Here is an 18,059-nt window from a genome sequence, read left to right on the forward strand (position 1 = left end):
CTTCTAACTTTGCCTACAACTTTTGAACCGTTTGAGATAATCAAGCCAAATTTGGTATCCAGACTCTGGATCAAACAACAATGCAGCAAGATTCTGAAATTCTTTATTTTTTTTTTAATAATGTTTGAACAGAACAATGTATATAAAACGAGCACATAATTATTGTTTTGCTAAAACATAGAAGAAACCAATTTACAATTAGTAATTGTTTTGTTATTATTGATACCTGGCCATACTAGTTCATCGCCAGAAGTCCACTTTTGTGGGATAACTTTCAAAACCGTTATCACTGTCGGACCAAAAATTTCGCATGTTCTGCACCAGTAAACATTTTTTTTTTCGTTTCGGCAAGTCTTTGTCCTTGACACCACGTGCATCAGAACGTACTTGAACAGTTTCATTGTCACTGTCAATTTCAATGTCACTGTGTTCAGAGTCAAATTCAACGTCACTATCATCACAATATAGACCAGGAATATTAATAATATTCCTGGTTTATTATCTTCTTCATCAGAATCAATAAGTAGTTGTATTGCCTGAGATGCAGTCATTCTACTTCTTTTGTATATATTTTGGTCTTTTGCTTCATCTTTTGCACCAACTTTATGTGATGAAGTCGACGGCTGTAGCTCAGCTTTTCGTTTCGACGGCATTGCTACGAAATGTAAACACTTTCACTTTCACTTTTTCCTAAAAATCAATTTTTAAAATCATAATCCCGCACTCAAAAGACATATGCGCAGTTTTAGTTAGTCCTGCTAATTATATTTAATTAGACGGTATACCGGCCGCAAAGAATATGACGCTAGATAATCGGGTCGGAAAACCGGCTTTTCGGACATATATGCCTAATGTTGAAGCCGGTTTACCGGCCTAGCGGGCTCAAAGGGTTAAGAGCAATGAAGAAGAAGATTCCCATACCTATTCTAAAATAAATAGAGACTTGTAGCAATGAGGTTTGGGATGATGGCATCAAACAAGGATTACTGCTGAGATTACAGATTCTATTTCTTTTCAACACAAAGCTTAATAAATAAAGCAATAGTCATAAGCAAATTAATTTACTTTATTAAACAGATCAAATCAAGTTGCCTGCAGTTTACTTTACAAATATTTTTAACAAATGAGTTTAGAAGAATTATTATTATTTTACATATTTCCTCATTAACCAAGTTTCATTAGCCGAAGTATGAGCTCAAGCTTAGTAATTTTAAAAACCTGATTAGGTACTAATTATTCCTAAGAATTTTATTCAATCCCGTATTTCTAAACTTTTAATAACATACAGTACATAGTTTATCATAAAAAACAACTGTAATGTCCTATAGTATATGTATATAAATGAAAAGCACAAAATAAATGCAAATTGAAACAAACAAAACATTCATCATGAAGTTATCAGTATTTTAATGAATAAAATTATTAGAATGTGATATTTTATCTCTATCATCTAATAAGAGTGCCTTCAATTTGAAACAATTTGTAACAACAAACATAATTAAAGCATGATTTCACTGCACTACACATTTGACCAAAGTTAGTTTTAGTTTCAGATACCAAATTGTGCTAAACTGTATTAACAATACTGAGATGTGTATTTTGTTATTTGTTTATACCACAGCTTTTTCTTTTGTAGTTTACATCATTTTATGGTTAAAAGTTTTGAGTTAATTTTTCTTTAATTTTGCTTGTAGTATACTTAAAAAGAAGAATATGTCAGATGTGTAACCAGTTTTGAAACAATGTATCTCAAACTAAACTGTATCAATGTTTCAAATGTAATTCACTCATAACATTCATCCGAATTCTTTTTAACACTACTGGATTGTTTTGTTTTAAACTGCAATAAAATCATAAAAAAGTAATGCATAATAATGCTCATGTCATGTCATAGACTGTTCTACTCAACACATTAATTCAACAATCTTTTTTTTTTTAAAAACAATTATATGCATGAATAAAAGCAAACAGAATAACAAGGCAAAAAATCTTTAAGATTATTCAGAAAAGAATTTAAACTGATAAACTGAAATGGTTTTAAAATGAGATAATTGTTTCTGATGTTAGGCAGTAACCATCATTCTAGGAACAATACTCATTGCCATAAGTTCTTGAAACAGAAGCTTACACGCATAGGGAATACGAATTTGAGAGATCTGTGAATTAAGGACAAACAACAAATGTTAGGAAAACAAACAAGAAATATGCATCAATATTTACTGTAAATTATTTTTAGTTCCATTGTCAAGAAATAAATCTTACAAAAATATAGGTCATATAAAATCATATTTAATTAATAACAGATATGCCTACCCCTACCCCTTGTGATCAAAACTAGAAACAGTCATACTTAAAAAGAGGAATTTGAAGCCAAAAAGCATAACATGCGCTCGGATGCTAGATCTACTTTGTTAAGCCAAAAATAAATAATTAAAATAAGAAATAACCTAACAGCCGTGCTAGATTGAGTATTATGTATAGTTTTAATAACGTTATATATAGTTAATATCTAGCCTACATCTAGATCCATATAACCTACTGCTTAATTTAAGCTTAAATTTAAAAAACAAATGAACCTCCCTCCCCACTATAATAAAAAAATACCTTTAGTTGTTATAACACTATTGTTTGATTTAATTCTAGATCATGCTAAAAGAATCTTAGACTATTTAGGATTCTTTGATTAGCTTTCCAAGCTCACACATTCCTCACTTCCTTGTTACTAACTCTCTAGTGATAGGCACATGAACAAAAAATTAAAGAGCTTTATTGTTGTGATATTTATATATTTTTTTACAAATTTAGTTAGTGCATTAATATTTGCCTCCTTATTTTAATAATTTTATCTACTGTCCAATTTACCATTACAAATACTTAAAATAACAAATAATTGCATTTTCCCTGCTCTTTTTTCAATTAGTAAATTTTTTTTAATTTACAGATTTGCTTATTTTTTTTTATTTAGAAGAACAAACTTAGACTATCGGAATGGTGGGATGAGGAAATATTTCTTGTAATTTAGCAGAACTATTCCACTTTTGGTGGGATGGTAGGCATGTCTGTAATTGGTAATGAAAATTTTACTCTTTAATTAAGGTATATATTTTATTCTAAATGAATTAATACTTAAAAAATATATAGTCATTAGAATCGTCAAGTCCAATACTCACTTGAGTTTTGTTTTTACAAGATCTGCATTCAAATGTTTGGTTGCGGAGATTGGCTATTGCAATGAGCCCACAGAGATTGCAAACGTGAACACGATATGGATCTGAAGCTTCAAACAAGCGTTCTCTCAAAAACTGTGCAGCACCATGAGCAATTTGACAGTCACGTTCCATTTCACCAAATCTAAGACCACCATCTCTGTCAAATACAGATTAATTAAGAGATATAAATATGTGCAATTGTGCAGCACCATGAGCAATATGACCAAATCTAAGGCCACTATCTCTGTCAAAAATAGATTAATTCAGAAATATAAATAAATTCAATTGTAGAGATTAACCAGTTTGGACAACTTTTTTGTGATATGATTGTGTAAAATAAACATGTTGATCACACAACTGTCATTATTTTCCCCATAGATTATGCTAACATAAATGTAAAGATAAATGGAATCACTGAAGACTAAGATTAAAACCTACCTATTTTAACATCAAACAAAAACAACATGAAAAAAGGTGTGCATTTTTGTAACAAAAGAAAATAATTGCTACTTTTTTAGCCAATTTTTTATGGAAAAAAAAACAGGAATATAAAAAATACCTGGATCTTCCCTCCATAGGCTGACGATTTAAAATCTGAACAGGACCTCTTGCTCTTGAATGGATTTTGTCATCCACCATGTGTTTCAATCTTTGATAGTAGGTTGGACCCAGAAAAACTTGCGCATTCAGTTTACGACCAGTGAATCCATTAAATAAAACCTATTTGTGAATTATAATTTTATAATTGATTACTGCTACATAATAAGAAAGTGTAAGTAAAGGCAAAATGATGAACAGAAATAGTTTCCTTCAGGATTGACAGTGAATAGACAGTGCTTTATTCTATTTTCACATATGGGAAATTCAACTTTTTCTTTCCTAAGACTGATTTAGAGAGGAATTTTTTGCAATTTACTGTATAATAAATGGATATTCTTACCTCATTTCCTCTCAGGTTATAGTTGTAACGCTGTAGCAGCTTTGATATTTTCTGCACATTGACTGTATCATTGAAAGGTGTAGCATCTCCAATCTCTCCTTTATTTGCTGCGACTTTTCCTTGCAAGCATTCAATCAAGTGACCAATTGTCATACGAGATGGAATGGCATGGGGGTTGATAATGATATCAGGTGTAATACCTTCACATGTGAAGGGCATGTCCTGTACATCAAACAGAGAGTAAGTACAACCATAGATTAAGATGCAACACACTAAATCATTGGGATTTTTACTAAGTTATTGTTGTGCAAATACGCACTTTACTGAGGAAAATTTGAACTGAAGTCACTGCTCTACTCTAAAGTAGAAAAGAAATTTATCAGCCTTTGGTTATATACTGTAATAAAAAAAATTTTGGGACGATACGGCCTGATACTTTCACCAATGGGGTAGAAAGGTAGATCATTTGGCTGCTAGTCCAAAGGTCTCAATCTCTGATCTCGGTTCAGACATGTGACTGAAAGACAGTCTGAGTCCATCCAGCTATGATGGAAAGACTACCTGACTTAGGTTGGGGAAAGTAAAGGAGGCTGGGCATATCATCCCTTCATATGCAGAGGTCAAGAAACATGAATCATATGCCCAACTAATAGCTATCTCACAGTATCCCTTCATTTGTCAAGGGGATGGGGGAAAAAATGAACTCTAGTTAAGCTGTTGTATTTACTAAACGGGTATCTTAAATCTATACTACTATAACGATAATTGAGATTTTTTAATTTTATCATTTAAAATATGAGTTCCTGTTGCTTAGTTCCAGATATTGAATGTATGTAGATAAATTTACCTCTTGACGATAGGTTATGCCACATGTTCCTTTTTGCCCATGACGACTGGCAAATTTGTCTCCAATTTGAGGTGTTTTCACTGTACGCACTCTAATTTTGCAGAATTTGTATCCTTCATTGTTTATTGTAACCATAACCTATAAGAAGAAAATCCTTCATTTTAAAAATCAAAACTTTTTTGTTGAATAGTAGCTAAGAATACCAATTTTTAAATGTTTAGTAAAAAAAAAATTGTATTTGGACTTGAATATATTAATATGTTGTATTGGATCAAGATTCAGACTGTTACAACTTACAATAATAAATAATTAATTTAAAACTCTAATTATACAGCAAAAAATTAAATTAGATGCTGGTATAATACCTTACCTGATCAACTATGCCTGTTTCACTGCGTCTCATAAAAACACTGGCATCTCTCTTGCTAAATCTCCGTGCAGTACTATCCAGCTAAAATAATATTTTATCTATTTAAAAATTTCATTATTTATAGCTTTTTGAGCATTAACATTAAAAGTCAATCATTAAAAGTCAATCAGAAACTTAATTATACATTATAGGTTGGCCAAGCTGAAATAAGTAATTTGCCGACAACTAAAATATTAATTAAATTAACAAAGCTTACAAAAACAAAGCTATGTATTCAATTTGCAACATATTTAATTTAAATTATAATTTTAAAATGTGTAGCTACTTCATCATCATTTGCTGGCAATGTGAGAGTTTTTCCAATGAGAACATCATCTCCTGACACACGAGTTCCTGGGGCTATAATGCCATCTTCATCTAGCTTGTCATAAATGGCTATCCTCATTCCTTAAAAATTAAGAAACATGTTTAAATAATTCTATGCAGTTCATAAACAAGCTATCTACTTTTATTAGACTTAGGATTTTTATTAACATTCATGCTGAAAATGTTATAAAATTGTCAACCATTGGCTAAGCTAGCCTAACTAGAAAGTGACCTGCCAGTTATAGTACCAAAGCATGTAATGCCTAAAATTATTAAAATTATTTCTATATTTCTATATTGACTATATATATTGACTAAATTTGACCATTATAAAAATAGAGACAATTAACAAAAGGTCAATGCTTTTCTTTGTATTTAAATTTAGTACCCCTGTCACACAGAGATTTAAACACCAGGAAATGAGGGAACCAAGTCAAAAAATGGACTTGAATGTAACTGGACATGAGGGAAGGGGATTAGAGAATAAGAAAACACTGTAAGAGCTGTAAAAGATAAGTATTGGTGGTAGATCTGACAAGAACTCTTCAGCAGAGAATTAATAAACTTAGCTCTGTTTATTTACCTTTAATAAACTTAGCTCTGTTTATTAACATTTAATAAACTTAGCTCTGTTTATTTACCTTGGCACGTTTCCCTGTTAGGCTTCTCAAACACTTCTTCCTGGTCAAGACCTTTCTTTGACTCTGCATCTTTATAAGACCGGAAGAAGAAAGACCTACAAGACAAAGTGTTTGATTATACTCAAAACATTTTAGTCATTTCATTTACAGTTGCCAATAGTTGTTCAAAAAATAATTTCATCACTTAAGGAGTTAAAGAAACCACAACTGTATGTGTACCTGAAATAACCTCTTTCAATAGCTGAAGCATTGAGGATGACAGAATCTTCCTGGTTGTACCCAGTGTATGATGCAATGGCAACAACTGAATTAATCCCTAAAATGATGAAAAATAATTTTATTGGTTTTTAGAAATTTGTTGAAATTTCTCATAACTTTTTTAAACTTAAACATGATTAATAAGGAACTTTGTCACTTACATAAATAACGTACAAGCAAATACATAAAAATTCAAGGTGAAGTAAAATATGTCTCATTTATAATGCAACTTATGATCATATAATTAAGAGCAAAAAGTAGAAGAAATAAAACCAACCAGCAGGTAGCTCTCTAAAGCGGAGATACTCCATTGAACGTGTAGTCACAAGTGGTTTTTGGGGATAAAATAATCCATGAGCCAATGTATCCATTCTAACGTGATAGTTGGTAATGTACACTCCCATGGCTTGTTTACCCATAGCAGACTGATATGTGTTACGAGGTGACTACAAAGATGTTAAAAAATTTGGTTAACACATCTGAATAAATAATTGGCATTTATTTGAACATGTAGGTATATTGTTAAGTTTTAGACCGTAACCCAACATTACGTATACAATTTTCTGAAAAAACTCAATTGTAAAAGAAATCTTCATCTGATTTTAAAACCAGCATCAATTTCATAATGATGAATGAATAAAAAAAATGTAATGTGATGAACTTAAAATACTTTAGAAAGGCTTAAGAAAAACATTTTATATACATTCTAAGAGTCAATAGCATTTACTTTTATAAAACCATATTTCAAGCAATCCTTAAAATAATTATAACACCAAGTTAAGATGCAAATTCTTTAAAGTAACTGTGGCTCAGACTAATCAGGGGAGTTAATATATCCTTTTTTTTTAAACACTGCACATTTACCTGGTTGTGATCAGGGAAAGGAATGATGGAAGCACAGACTCCAAGAATCATAGCTGGATGGATTTCACAATGTGTATATGTTGAACAGTAGGAGACATCCTTGCCATCTTGCATGAAATCAGCAGGAGTCATTGCAAGCATGACGGTTTCTTCTTCTAACGGGTCTATGTATTCCACCACACCACTAGCCACCAAGTCTTGCCAGCTAAATGGGATAGTTTAAAAATACCAGTAGATAAGGCTCTCTTCTCCACTTCCATTATAAACACATTTAACATTAAAAATACAGTAAATTACAGAAGATTAAATTTGCTGCTGAGATAACACAACATTCTTCTTTATTCTTAATTGTAATGTTGGAAGGGATTTCCTCCAACACATTAAAGTATTATGTGTAAACTTGATATGCACTGTATTGGCCGTTAATTTCAACCTGCTTTTCTTTCTGTATTGCTTCCATAGCCTTCGTCCATCCAAGAACAAACTACACAGCAGTTATTTAATTTTGGAGTTTTCTCTCATAGATGTGTTGCTTACCCCAGCTATTGAGCCTTATCTGCGCGGGAGTTTGAACTCAGGAATACTACATTAATTACAACAGTTTTGTCTTATGCTTTAACTTAGAGTGTTCTTGATGGTTCAAAAGTTGCCCTTCTAAAAAAGACGTCGGTTAGAAGAAAATATGAAAAAGGGGACAGAAACCTATAATTGTTAAATTCTCTTTGTTTAAGCTGTTTGATGTGACTTTGTTTCAAAAGCATCTTTTGATTCTCAACAATAAGTAAAGGTCGACAGATTCTACCAGCATCTGTGTAAATGCGAATCTCTCTGTCAGCAAAATCACGGATCATTGAAACCTGAAAAAATTAAATCAGCATTAAATTATATTAGTTTCTAGCACATTAAAAAAATGTTTTGAATATATATTAAAATATTCAGTATGGTTTGACTAACAACCTTTTTTATAATATATATTTAAACATAAATATATAATATCTGCATATGGATACCTCAGAAACAATGACGTCCATTTCTCTCCTAAGTTTTCGAAGTGTACTCATTAGATGATCAGGATCTCTATGAATACCGACCCAACAACCATTCACAAATATTTTTGTGGCACTGAAATTTTAAAACAATAATAAATTATCTCTTAGTTGTACTTCTTTTTCAACAATGAATAACACAAATAATAGCCATGCAAGGAAATTTTAAATATTGAAAATACATACTCTTGAATGGCAGATGGTGCAACTTCTTCTAAATTTTCCATGCTCCATTCCTCCAAGAATTCAAGGATAGGTGAAGGTTGTGAACCAACAGAAATATATGCCATCAATGCCAAGTTCTTTACAAGACCAACAGCTGCACCCTAATAGAAATAGTAATTATATATTTATCAAAACATGTAACCTTTTTCAGTTTTACTGCAGATTCACATAAGAGACAGACAATCCAATTAGTTGTTTTTTTAATTTGTACCCCAACACTTGGATGTGGCTGATTCTAACAATTCTAAATCCAGAAAAATCTAAACACATACAACATGAAAACATGAACTTTAAATTATCACAATATATTCTGTATTATAAAAAATGCAAAATATATTTCAACAGATAAAATATACAAAAGCTGGCACAAATACAGCTAAAAGAATGAATTTATTAACTGATCAGTCAACTGTCAGAAGTAGTTTTTCCTAAGTTCTATAACCCTGCAAAAAAAAAGATTAAATATCTGCTCTTACTTCTGGTGTTTCAGCAGGACAAATCATTCCCCACTGTGTGTTGTGCAACTGTCTAGGGCGTGCCAGTTTGCCATCTCTACCAATAGGGGAATTGAGTCGACGTAAATGTGAAAGAGTAGATGCAAAGGTGAGTCTGTTTAGCACCTAAGGAGAAAAGAATAGTTTTGATATATTACAAGGTCATATACAATTCTGGTAAAAAAAAATATTGAAAAAAGTGAAAACTTGTCTTTGATTCACAATGCCACCAAACAAAAGAGATTTGAAATAAATTGAGTTTTTGCTGAGTTAATTATAGAATCATTTTTCATTTTTCTCAAATATTAGCTATTATTTTAACTTTTTTTTTTAAGTGCAGGACTATACTGTTCAGAGCACAAATGGAAATAAAACAATTATAAAACCTTTAAAATAGCTTTCGTGGCACCTAAAAAAAATTAACAATCATTGTCTTTAGCTATAATTATATTATAAAAATAGAACAGATGAAAACAATTTTTGCTTTATAAATCTTTTCAATACATTTTGTAACTTTATTTATTTTTTGCAAGATTTAACCACCCACAGACAGACATTGTGTGATCAAAGTTAAAGCTTGTAAATAAAAAACATCAAAGCTAACAATATTGAAATTGAAAGTGTCCTGAGCCAAGTGCTGTTTTGAAAATGATTTGAGACGAACTGAAAAACTAAGTACCTGAGAAACACCAGCTCGAGCCTGATGGGCCTTTTTTTGGTCCCCCCAATTCCCAGTTGCCAAAGAGTACTTGAGACCATCAGTAATGATTCTTGTTTTAATAGCTAATTCCATATTGAACTCTTTACCTCTGTCAATGAACTTCTGAGCATACATACGAACTTCTTTCATCAAATTCCGAAAAAGTCTAAATTGAAACAAAAATATAATTAAATTATGTCATGTATACATATATTTTTATTAATGGCGAATATAAAAAATGTCTTTAAACTTTTCATTTATAAATTTACAAAATAAAGATTTTACACACCCTCTAAAGAGAAAAGCTAATAGAGGACCAGCTAAATCCAATCTTTTATTGCCATAATGATCTCTGTCATCTACTTCACGTCTTCCAAGAGCAGCCAATAGTAATCTATGCACCATGTACCTGAGTGAAAAAAAGTAATATTATTAGAAAAAACTTTGGCACATTAAAAGGTATTTTTTTCCAATTATTATGGTTTTATCTTTATGTAAAAAAAAACATGAAAAAAAACTTTTTTTTTTCATCTTAAAATGTGTTATTCAAATTTTCAATTCTTTAAAATTTATTAAAAACATTTTTCATCGCTTATAGTAGAGTGATCGCTTGCATTATTGTGCAGTATAGCATTTATTTTCTACTTTTTAGTTCAATCAAAAAACGTGGGTTTTTTAAAACTTTTTTAATGATAATTATTTTCTACTTTTTAGTCTTTGTCTGTTTGTTTGCTTTAAAATCTTGCAATCGATTTTATCTTTTCGCATTCACTTTTTTTTGGGTAAACGAAGACAACTAGCAAAAAACACGTGCCTTGAACCCGTGTCGAGTGGGTTAGCAATCGTGTGCCCAACCACTCGACCATATCGTCTCCCCCATACTGGCCACCAGTTGTTACGTTCTGGTTGTTTGTACACAAACACCGCGTGACAACTACTCAGTAAGCAAAAAGAGGGAGAGTACCGAACCTTGTTTTCATCAAATTACAATTACTGGGTTATGTCCCTTTTTCCCCATGTTTTTTGTACAATTATATAGCGGTCTAAAATGATCAATAAAATGTTTCCATGGATCAATTTAGTAATAATAACAATTGAATATTCTATTGTCATCGGAAACAAAGCTTCCCTGAAAATTTCAGCGCGCTAGCTAACTGGGAAGTGCCAGAAATTTTGATCGCAAGATTTGATTGGAAAGACGCAAAAGCAAGTTAAAGAAAACGTGGGAAAAACAAATAATCTAAAGGAAATTACCCCAGAAAGTAAGCTTTTTTGGTCTCACAGAACTCACTCACACCAACATGAGGCAGCATTTCTTTTTGTAGAATTTCTCTAGCATACTTGATTCTTTTTTCTTTTGTCACACCAGGTTTAGCACCTCTGGCTCCGATAAAATTTAGGGCTACATTTTGCTCTTGTATTACAAAAGCCTCATCTAAAGATGGCTTTACCTTGTTTCAAGAAAGATATTTTGAATACATGTTATGAAACTATAGCTTTCACTATATCTTAAAACCAGGTTATTTGTGTTGTTTACAATAACAAAATTTTAAGTCACATTAAGTCTCCAAAATGCATTTTTGTTATGAGACATCATTTTATATGAATGTTTTGTACTTCTTTTTAACATTGTTAAATATTTAGAGTAAGAATAAATTATTCATACAAAATCTTACAAGTTTTTAGAAAACTAATCCATCCTCAAAATGAGTATGATTTTTTAAAATGCGAAAAATTTCTTACCATTTCCATCATTTCTGGATCATCAAAGTCATATATAATATGTTCCAAAATATCTCTATCTGACACAAATCCTAATGCCCTGAACACAATAATGATTGGAATCTCTTGTTTAATGTATGGCAAAATTGAAATTATACGTTGCCCTATAGCACTCTTTTTTGATCCCTGAAATATCAAAAAGTTTGATTTTTATTTCCAAGTTTGATTTTTTTTTATTTGAATAGAAATGCTAATGGAACAGGTATTATTAAAATTGTCATAAAACTATTTATATAGAATAAATATAAATATAAAATATGTTGATCTATAAGCCTTATATTGTACAATATTTGATCTGTCACTGTATTTTAAATTATTAGGAAATCTGAGATTGCAAAATTAATCCTTTTAAAATAGGAATATAATGTTAATGACCCACCTGACCTCCACGTGCCATCATGTTTACCCAAAGTGTACTAGTAGGACGAGATGAATGCTCAAGACAAGAACGAATTTCTGTTTTGAATGCATATTTAGAATCTTTCTGCTGAAATACATAAACTGAAAGCAAAAATAAATTGAGTGATTAATGACAGCTTTTAACTAAAAATATTTTAAAAGCATTTCAGAAAATATAAGATGTTAATTTTTTTTAAATGCTTGTAATTTTCTAGACAAAAAAGATTATACCTGTATTTGTGGCCATTTTTTCCTGTGCAATTAAAACTTTTTCAGAGCCATTAATTATAAAATAACCACCAGGATCCAAAGGACATTCATTTAACTCTGTTAAATCACGATCAGCAAGACCACTTAGCAGACAGTATGTTGATCGAAGCATGATGGGAATTTTGCCAATATATGTTTTTTGATGAGTTGTTTCTACTGGATCTTCACCTTCTTTGATAACAGTTTTAGTGATGTCCACATACAAAGGGGCAGAGTACCTATGGGTAAAATGTGCAACAAAATTTTTAAACCAGCTTGCTGGTTAGCAGAGGTGTGACAATATTTTAATTGTTCAGTAAGCTTTAGGAAGGTTTGGTATATCAAAATATAATTTATTTTAAATGAAACAAATTTCTGTGACATTTTAATAACACAAGGAAAAAACATTCTTGTGTTTTTTTTTCTCAACTTAATAAATGTTTGTTTTACATATTTAACATGATTCTTTAAATATACATAAAAAACAATCAACTTGTCACTTTGTAAGATTGTTCAATAGATTTATATGTTCTTAAGCCAATATGAAAGTAGGTAAAAATGGTGGAAGGATAAAAATGTTATCATAAATTAGATTTTTTTAAAATTTCATTCTGAATTTTCTTAACAATATTATAAACCACTGAAAACATACTTGCTAAAATATGAACATTGACAAAAGATTCAGAACAATCATATCTTTTGTTAAAAATAAAGAGGAGAACATTGTGATCCATTATTTTTTTTAATTTGATGCTTAAAATTAGATTTCAACTCAAAAAACTGCTCTGGAAATCAAATGGATTAAAACAACTAATTAAATTCTCTTACGTTAAATTACGCAATCGAGCTTCATTTGGCATCATAGGACTAGGTGCACCATCTTTTTCCCAGTGAGTTGGTTTAGACAAGTAAATCTGTTCAAACTTCAATACATATCTAGGCTGCAAACACAGAAAGGTACTGATATTTTTATACATCTTTAATTCAGTAATACTTATATTCAAGACCAAGTTAAAAAAAACTAAGCTATTTTAAAGTAGCAACCCTATAAAAAAGTGACTTGCTAGGTTATATTATAATGTTCATCTCAATTCATTTATGGCATGTACATCCAAGATGTTCATTACAAAAACAAAAACAATAGTGTGCCAGCTAATTTATTAGAAAAGCTAAGATGTAGAGTAGAGAAATAAACAGATTCATTAAAAGAAAACATTTAATTTTTAAAACCATGAAAAAAATTACTTGTTGGCCTAAAATTTATATGTGTAAAATGATTATAAAAAATATGTGTAAAAGCGATTTTTATTATTATTCTACATTTTTTAAGCTATTAGAGCTAATATTCTAATGACACTTTTATAGAAGGCTCTACAAAAACTACTTCACTAGGAGTATTTCTTTAAAATTATACGAACTGGTGTTTCGACTGTTCCAGAAGTATGTTGGGCTTCTGCTTGAAGGTCTATTGGGGGTGCATCCTCTACAATCCTTTGCACAGACATTTGAATAAATTCATCAAATGAATCAAGCTGTTGTCTGACCAGGCCTTTTTCATCAAAATATGAACTGATGACAATCCAACAAGCTTCTTGCCACAAATCCATGGTAATCTCATCACTCTCATCATCTTGATCATACATATCTGTTAGATAAGTCAAATTATATTAAACTAACATTTTCAATTTTTAGTATGTTCTAGTGTGCAAAATCTCTTTACAGTAACTGCTAATTCACCACCAGCTAACCACGCTAGTCTTCATTTTGGGCCCTAATTTATAATTTTTGTGCTTTATCTTTTAATCATTAATGACAATTATATTATTAAGTATCTATTACCAGTTAACTGGGAATAATTAGTCACATTAGGGCTACTCCCAGTAAGAACTGTAACCAAAAAAAAGTTAATAATAAAATCGGTTGAGTGGACAATGCAAGACTGTCACACTATACGTCCATCGGATTCTGACTTATTAATGGCAATTTGACAGCATTGTGACCTTCAAAAGTAATTAAGAATTACTACTGGCCTAATAAGAGTTCATTTAATAATTTATCACTTATGTTGAAGATAGGAACATGAACTTAAATCTTAATATATTTTCTTATGAAAATATAATACAACAGTACTGCTTTCTAAATCTACCTCCTTATGCAGCAGTGATAAATGTCATTGTTCATCTAATATATTATTCCCAGTTGTTCATTGCATGATTTTGAAATAATGACAGACTGGGAAGTGTCATAGTAGGAAGGGATATTCCCAGTTGACTAGGAATAGGCGTATCAAGGTAAATCCCACCCAACTGGATTTGTTTTAAAAAACAATTTTAAATACTTAGGCTTAAATATACTAATATAGGCCTAGTACTGAAGTAGTCTAAATAAAAAAATTACCTTTTTATTTTAGACCTAATTTGTAGTAATTGACAAAAGTATAAGGAAGCAAGTTAAATAAAAACTTGTAAAATAGTGGCTACCATAAGAAAATATTTTCAGAGTGGTTTACCTTTAATTTCTATTCGTATGTAAAGGTATTGATTTGTGATGTTAAATATGATTGTCTAGTTTTATGAAACAAATAATGACTTTTTATTAAATTTCCAACCTTTTTAAAATTTGCATTGACTGACAATGAGCATAGTTCTTGTGAGATGCAACTTTGATACATTTTAAAAAATCATGTTTTTTAAAGTACTGTTTATTTTAACACTACTACACAGCTAAAGTAAGCTATTCTTGTTGTTTAAATGTTTACAACTTGCATTGCAGGTTTAAGTGCTTCCTATCTTTCATTAGAGATGCAATCTTAACTGACATCTGTTTTTTGTTACTTCAGGAATGTTCTACAGTCACAAGTCTGAACCGAGATCTGAACTTGAGACCATTGGGCTAGCAACCAAATGCTCTATAATTTGATCCCTTGCCCCTTAGTTAGTGATGTCCTTAGTATGGTCACTCTCCACATCTCCACCTTTCACACAGATTTGGCTATCCCTTGTTGCCAAAATTTCAACACCCAATACCCAAATGAGGTTGTCTATAAATGATGCCACTTATGATATGGTATGGGAAGGAGTGACTTCAACTCTGGCGGATCTGCAATTTATGACATGTAGGCCTCATAAGAGGAAATGAATAGTGAAAAATGCTTAACTTCGTTGATGGAAAACCTTTATAATGCTATGTTCAATTAAAATAACAATAATTAAGGTTTGTTATAAGTTCAAAATGAATTATCATAACTCTTGCAAGCCTGCTAGCTTGAGAATTCTTATAAAATGTCCCTAACACATTATGACTGAATTGAATTGGCCCCAACATAATGAAAATACCTCTGACAATAACGCTCAAACAATCAGCCAAATGACTCTTTGACAAAAATGACATTCAACAAGATAAAATCTGCTGCAGGCAAAACATTATGTTTCACAAAATGGTGCATAACAAAAGCTCAACTCTCATAATTATATTAGATTGCAGACTTTAAGACAGGAGCTAATGTAATGCCAGAACTTTGTTTAGTAATGAGCTTAACGTGAATCAGTAGAGTCCTTGTCTAGTAGAGTATCAATAGGCTCACGCTTTGTATGATGCCATAATCACTTTTTAATTCAATTCCACATAACATGCAAAAATTTAGCAATGTTTTCCATCTTTGAGGAAAACATATTTTTTCTTGGACTTAAATTGAACTTTCATGTTGACTGTTTGACCTAATAATCAGCTTTTTATTATTGAATGTCAGTATTTATGTGACAAAACTGGGTTCAGAACTGTAATAGGGTTAATATAAATATAAATAAGAGTATTCTGAACGTTAATTGTGTTTTTAATGAAGCGCTGAGCACTCTGAAGAGCGAGCTGCCTGCCATATTGCCAACACACAAGCGCAATGTCTGTACATCTTAATCACAAACTTCTTCAGGAGATTAAGTGGCAGGAAAGTTTTATATTCTATATGGTGAGAGCTTAATGATCAATGCATATTTAGAGCCAAATGTCTCAACTTAAGACTGCAAGCTTGCAGAAATTACAATCACATACGCTTAAAGTCTAATGGATGAATGAGGGGCTGGGGCAAACTCAGCTTCACATCAATATCAAGTCTGTATGTCGATTGATGCAACGGGGGGGGGGGGGGGGGGGGGGGGGGTGTTATATTAGGCATACAAAGGGTCAATTCTAAATATCATCCCCACTTTTTTCCTTATAAAAGTCCATATGCGACCACAAAAGTCTGGGTTTTTTTCTGACCCCCACGTGTGGACGTCATAAATGGATGACCCCTAAAACTCCATTTTTGTGTGTTTCTGTTATGTTTATAATATTAATAAAATACACTCAACTGGAGGTGAACGTGAAGCTGGGAATAAATTATGGTAAAATCACGATATAGCGTCGGTTATTATTCCGGAACTGTACAGCAGTAAAAAAACAGTAAAACCATGGCGTAGTCTGTCGAGCCGTTCCGGAAACCACCGGAAATACTGTAAACCATCATTTATTTGCCGCCATATTATTTTTAATACACAATGTTTAGAAAGGTGCAAGGATTGATTTTAGTTGCATTTTAAACACTGTTTTTCTGATAATTTTGTATTTCTAATTATTTTAAGTGTATGTGCTAATTATTGCTGCTACTAAACGTTATTCTAGCTCTTCTTACTACTTTTATCTTTACTAACAGAACTAGATCTAGTTGTCGCAAATCTTCTCCCGGTTTTTTCTGCGTTTCTTAAAAAAAACGTTAATTACCACACTCGAATTTATTAATAATATTTAGATTTACTAATTGTTGCTAATTTTTTGTCAGTTTAACATTAAATTAAGTTAAAACATTAATTTAATGCACTTGACTTTATTTTTCTTTCAACGGTCTTTTAAACTATGGTTTACAGTAACGAATGTTACCGAAACTCAACGAACATTACCCAATAATTTCCGACGCTATATCGTGATTTTACCTAAATTATAAAATGGAGTTTTACCTTTAAGCCTTTAAACTTTAAGTTTAACTGACAGAAAAATTAAAAAACAAAAAAAAATTAGATCTAGATCTAGTCTAGATCTATTTCTGATTTCTTTCTTGGACTCTAGATCTAGATTCTAGATCTACTTTCTTACTAACTTCTACTCTTGACTTGACTTACATTTTACTTTACAGTTATAATGACCAGACTTACAGTAACAGTACAGTTGAACTTTTTTGTACAATAACAATTTTCAATTTTAACATAAATTCATAAATTGTCATAAATAAAAAATTATGATAAATGAATAAGCTTGGTTACCCTCATCCTGACCATACATTTTTCACCAAATATAGCAATAATACAAGACTATAAGATCAAGATTTAATCTAGAGTAGATAAAGATATAGTCTAGATCTAGATTTGATCTTGAATTCTACATCTAGATTCTAGCTTTCGATAATATTAATTTCACAAATCCAATTTTCACAAGCGTAAAAAAAAGTAGATCTAAGCTGTGGTCGTACTAAGAGACAAGTGGTCGACGAAATAATCAGAAAACTTGCATTGTTGTTGTTTTTTTTTAATTACTGACGCTTTATTCAGTGATGCCTGAAAGAAACTCTAATGTCTATTCATAATATTTAATAATAAATATAACAAATAAATTCTTTAAAAGTTATCCATCCATCCCTG

General features: G+C 31.0%; 1 protein-coding gene across 1 annotated transcript; it reads right to left on the minus strand.

Annotated features, from left to right (window-relative positions):
• Positions 1-1,052: 1,052 nt before the first annotated feature.
• On the minus strand, positions 1,053-17,896 carry LOC131926936 (DNA-directed RNA polymerase II subunit RPB2). The gene is made up of 24 exons (XM_059282539.1): positions 17,685-17,896; positions 13,809-14,035; positions 13,219-13,331; positions 12,373-12,629; positions 12,122-12,243; positions 11,704-11,868; positions 11,215-11,411; positions 10,250-10,369; positions 9,940-10,126; positions 9,243-9,386; positions 8,728-8,867; positions 8,506-8,617; positions 8,198-8,352; positions 7,496-7,700; positions 6,909-7,077; positions 6,593-6,689; positions 6,374-6,468; positions 5,692-5,813; positions 5,367-5,447; positions 4,997-5,134; positions 4,150-4,371; positions 3,769-3,929; positions 3,171-3,366; positions 1,053-2,156 (listed from the first exon to the last, which is right to left on the minus strand). The coding sequence occupies exons 1-24, from the start codon at positions 17,701-17,703 to the stop codon at positions 2,064-2,066; spliced, it is 3,537 nt and encodes a 1,178-aa protein (XP_059138522.1). The 5' UTR covers positions 17,704-17,896; the 3' UTR covers positions 1,053-2,063.
• Positions 17,897-18,059: the final 163 nt, after the last annotated feature.

The sequence above is a fragment of the Physella acuta genome, unplaced genomic scaffold, assembly GCF_028476545.2.
Source record: "Physella acuta isolate Inbredline_101_S28 unplaced genomic scaffold, ASM2847654v3 ptg001352l, whole genome shotgun sequence".
NCBI lineage: Eukaryota > Metazoa > Mollusca > Gastropoda > Physidae > Physella > Physella acuta.

Coding starts and splice junctions, on each gene's coding strand:
- LOC131926936 (XM_059282539.1), bottom strand. Junction 13,332..13,808: donor CTGGAACAGTCGAAACACCA/GTTCGTATAATT, acceptor CTGTGTTTGCAG/CCTAGATATGTATTGAAGTT. Junction 6,690..6,908: donor CTTTAGAGAGCTACCTGCTG/GTTGGTTTTATT, acceptor TCATCATTTTAG/GGATTAATTCAGTTGTTGCC.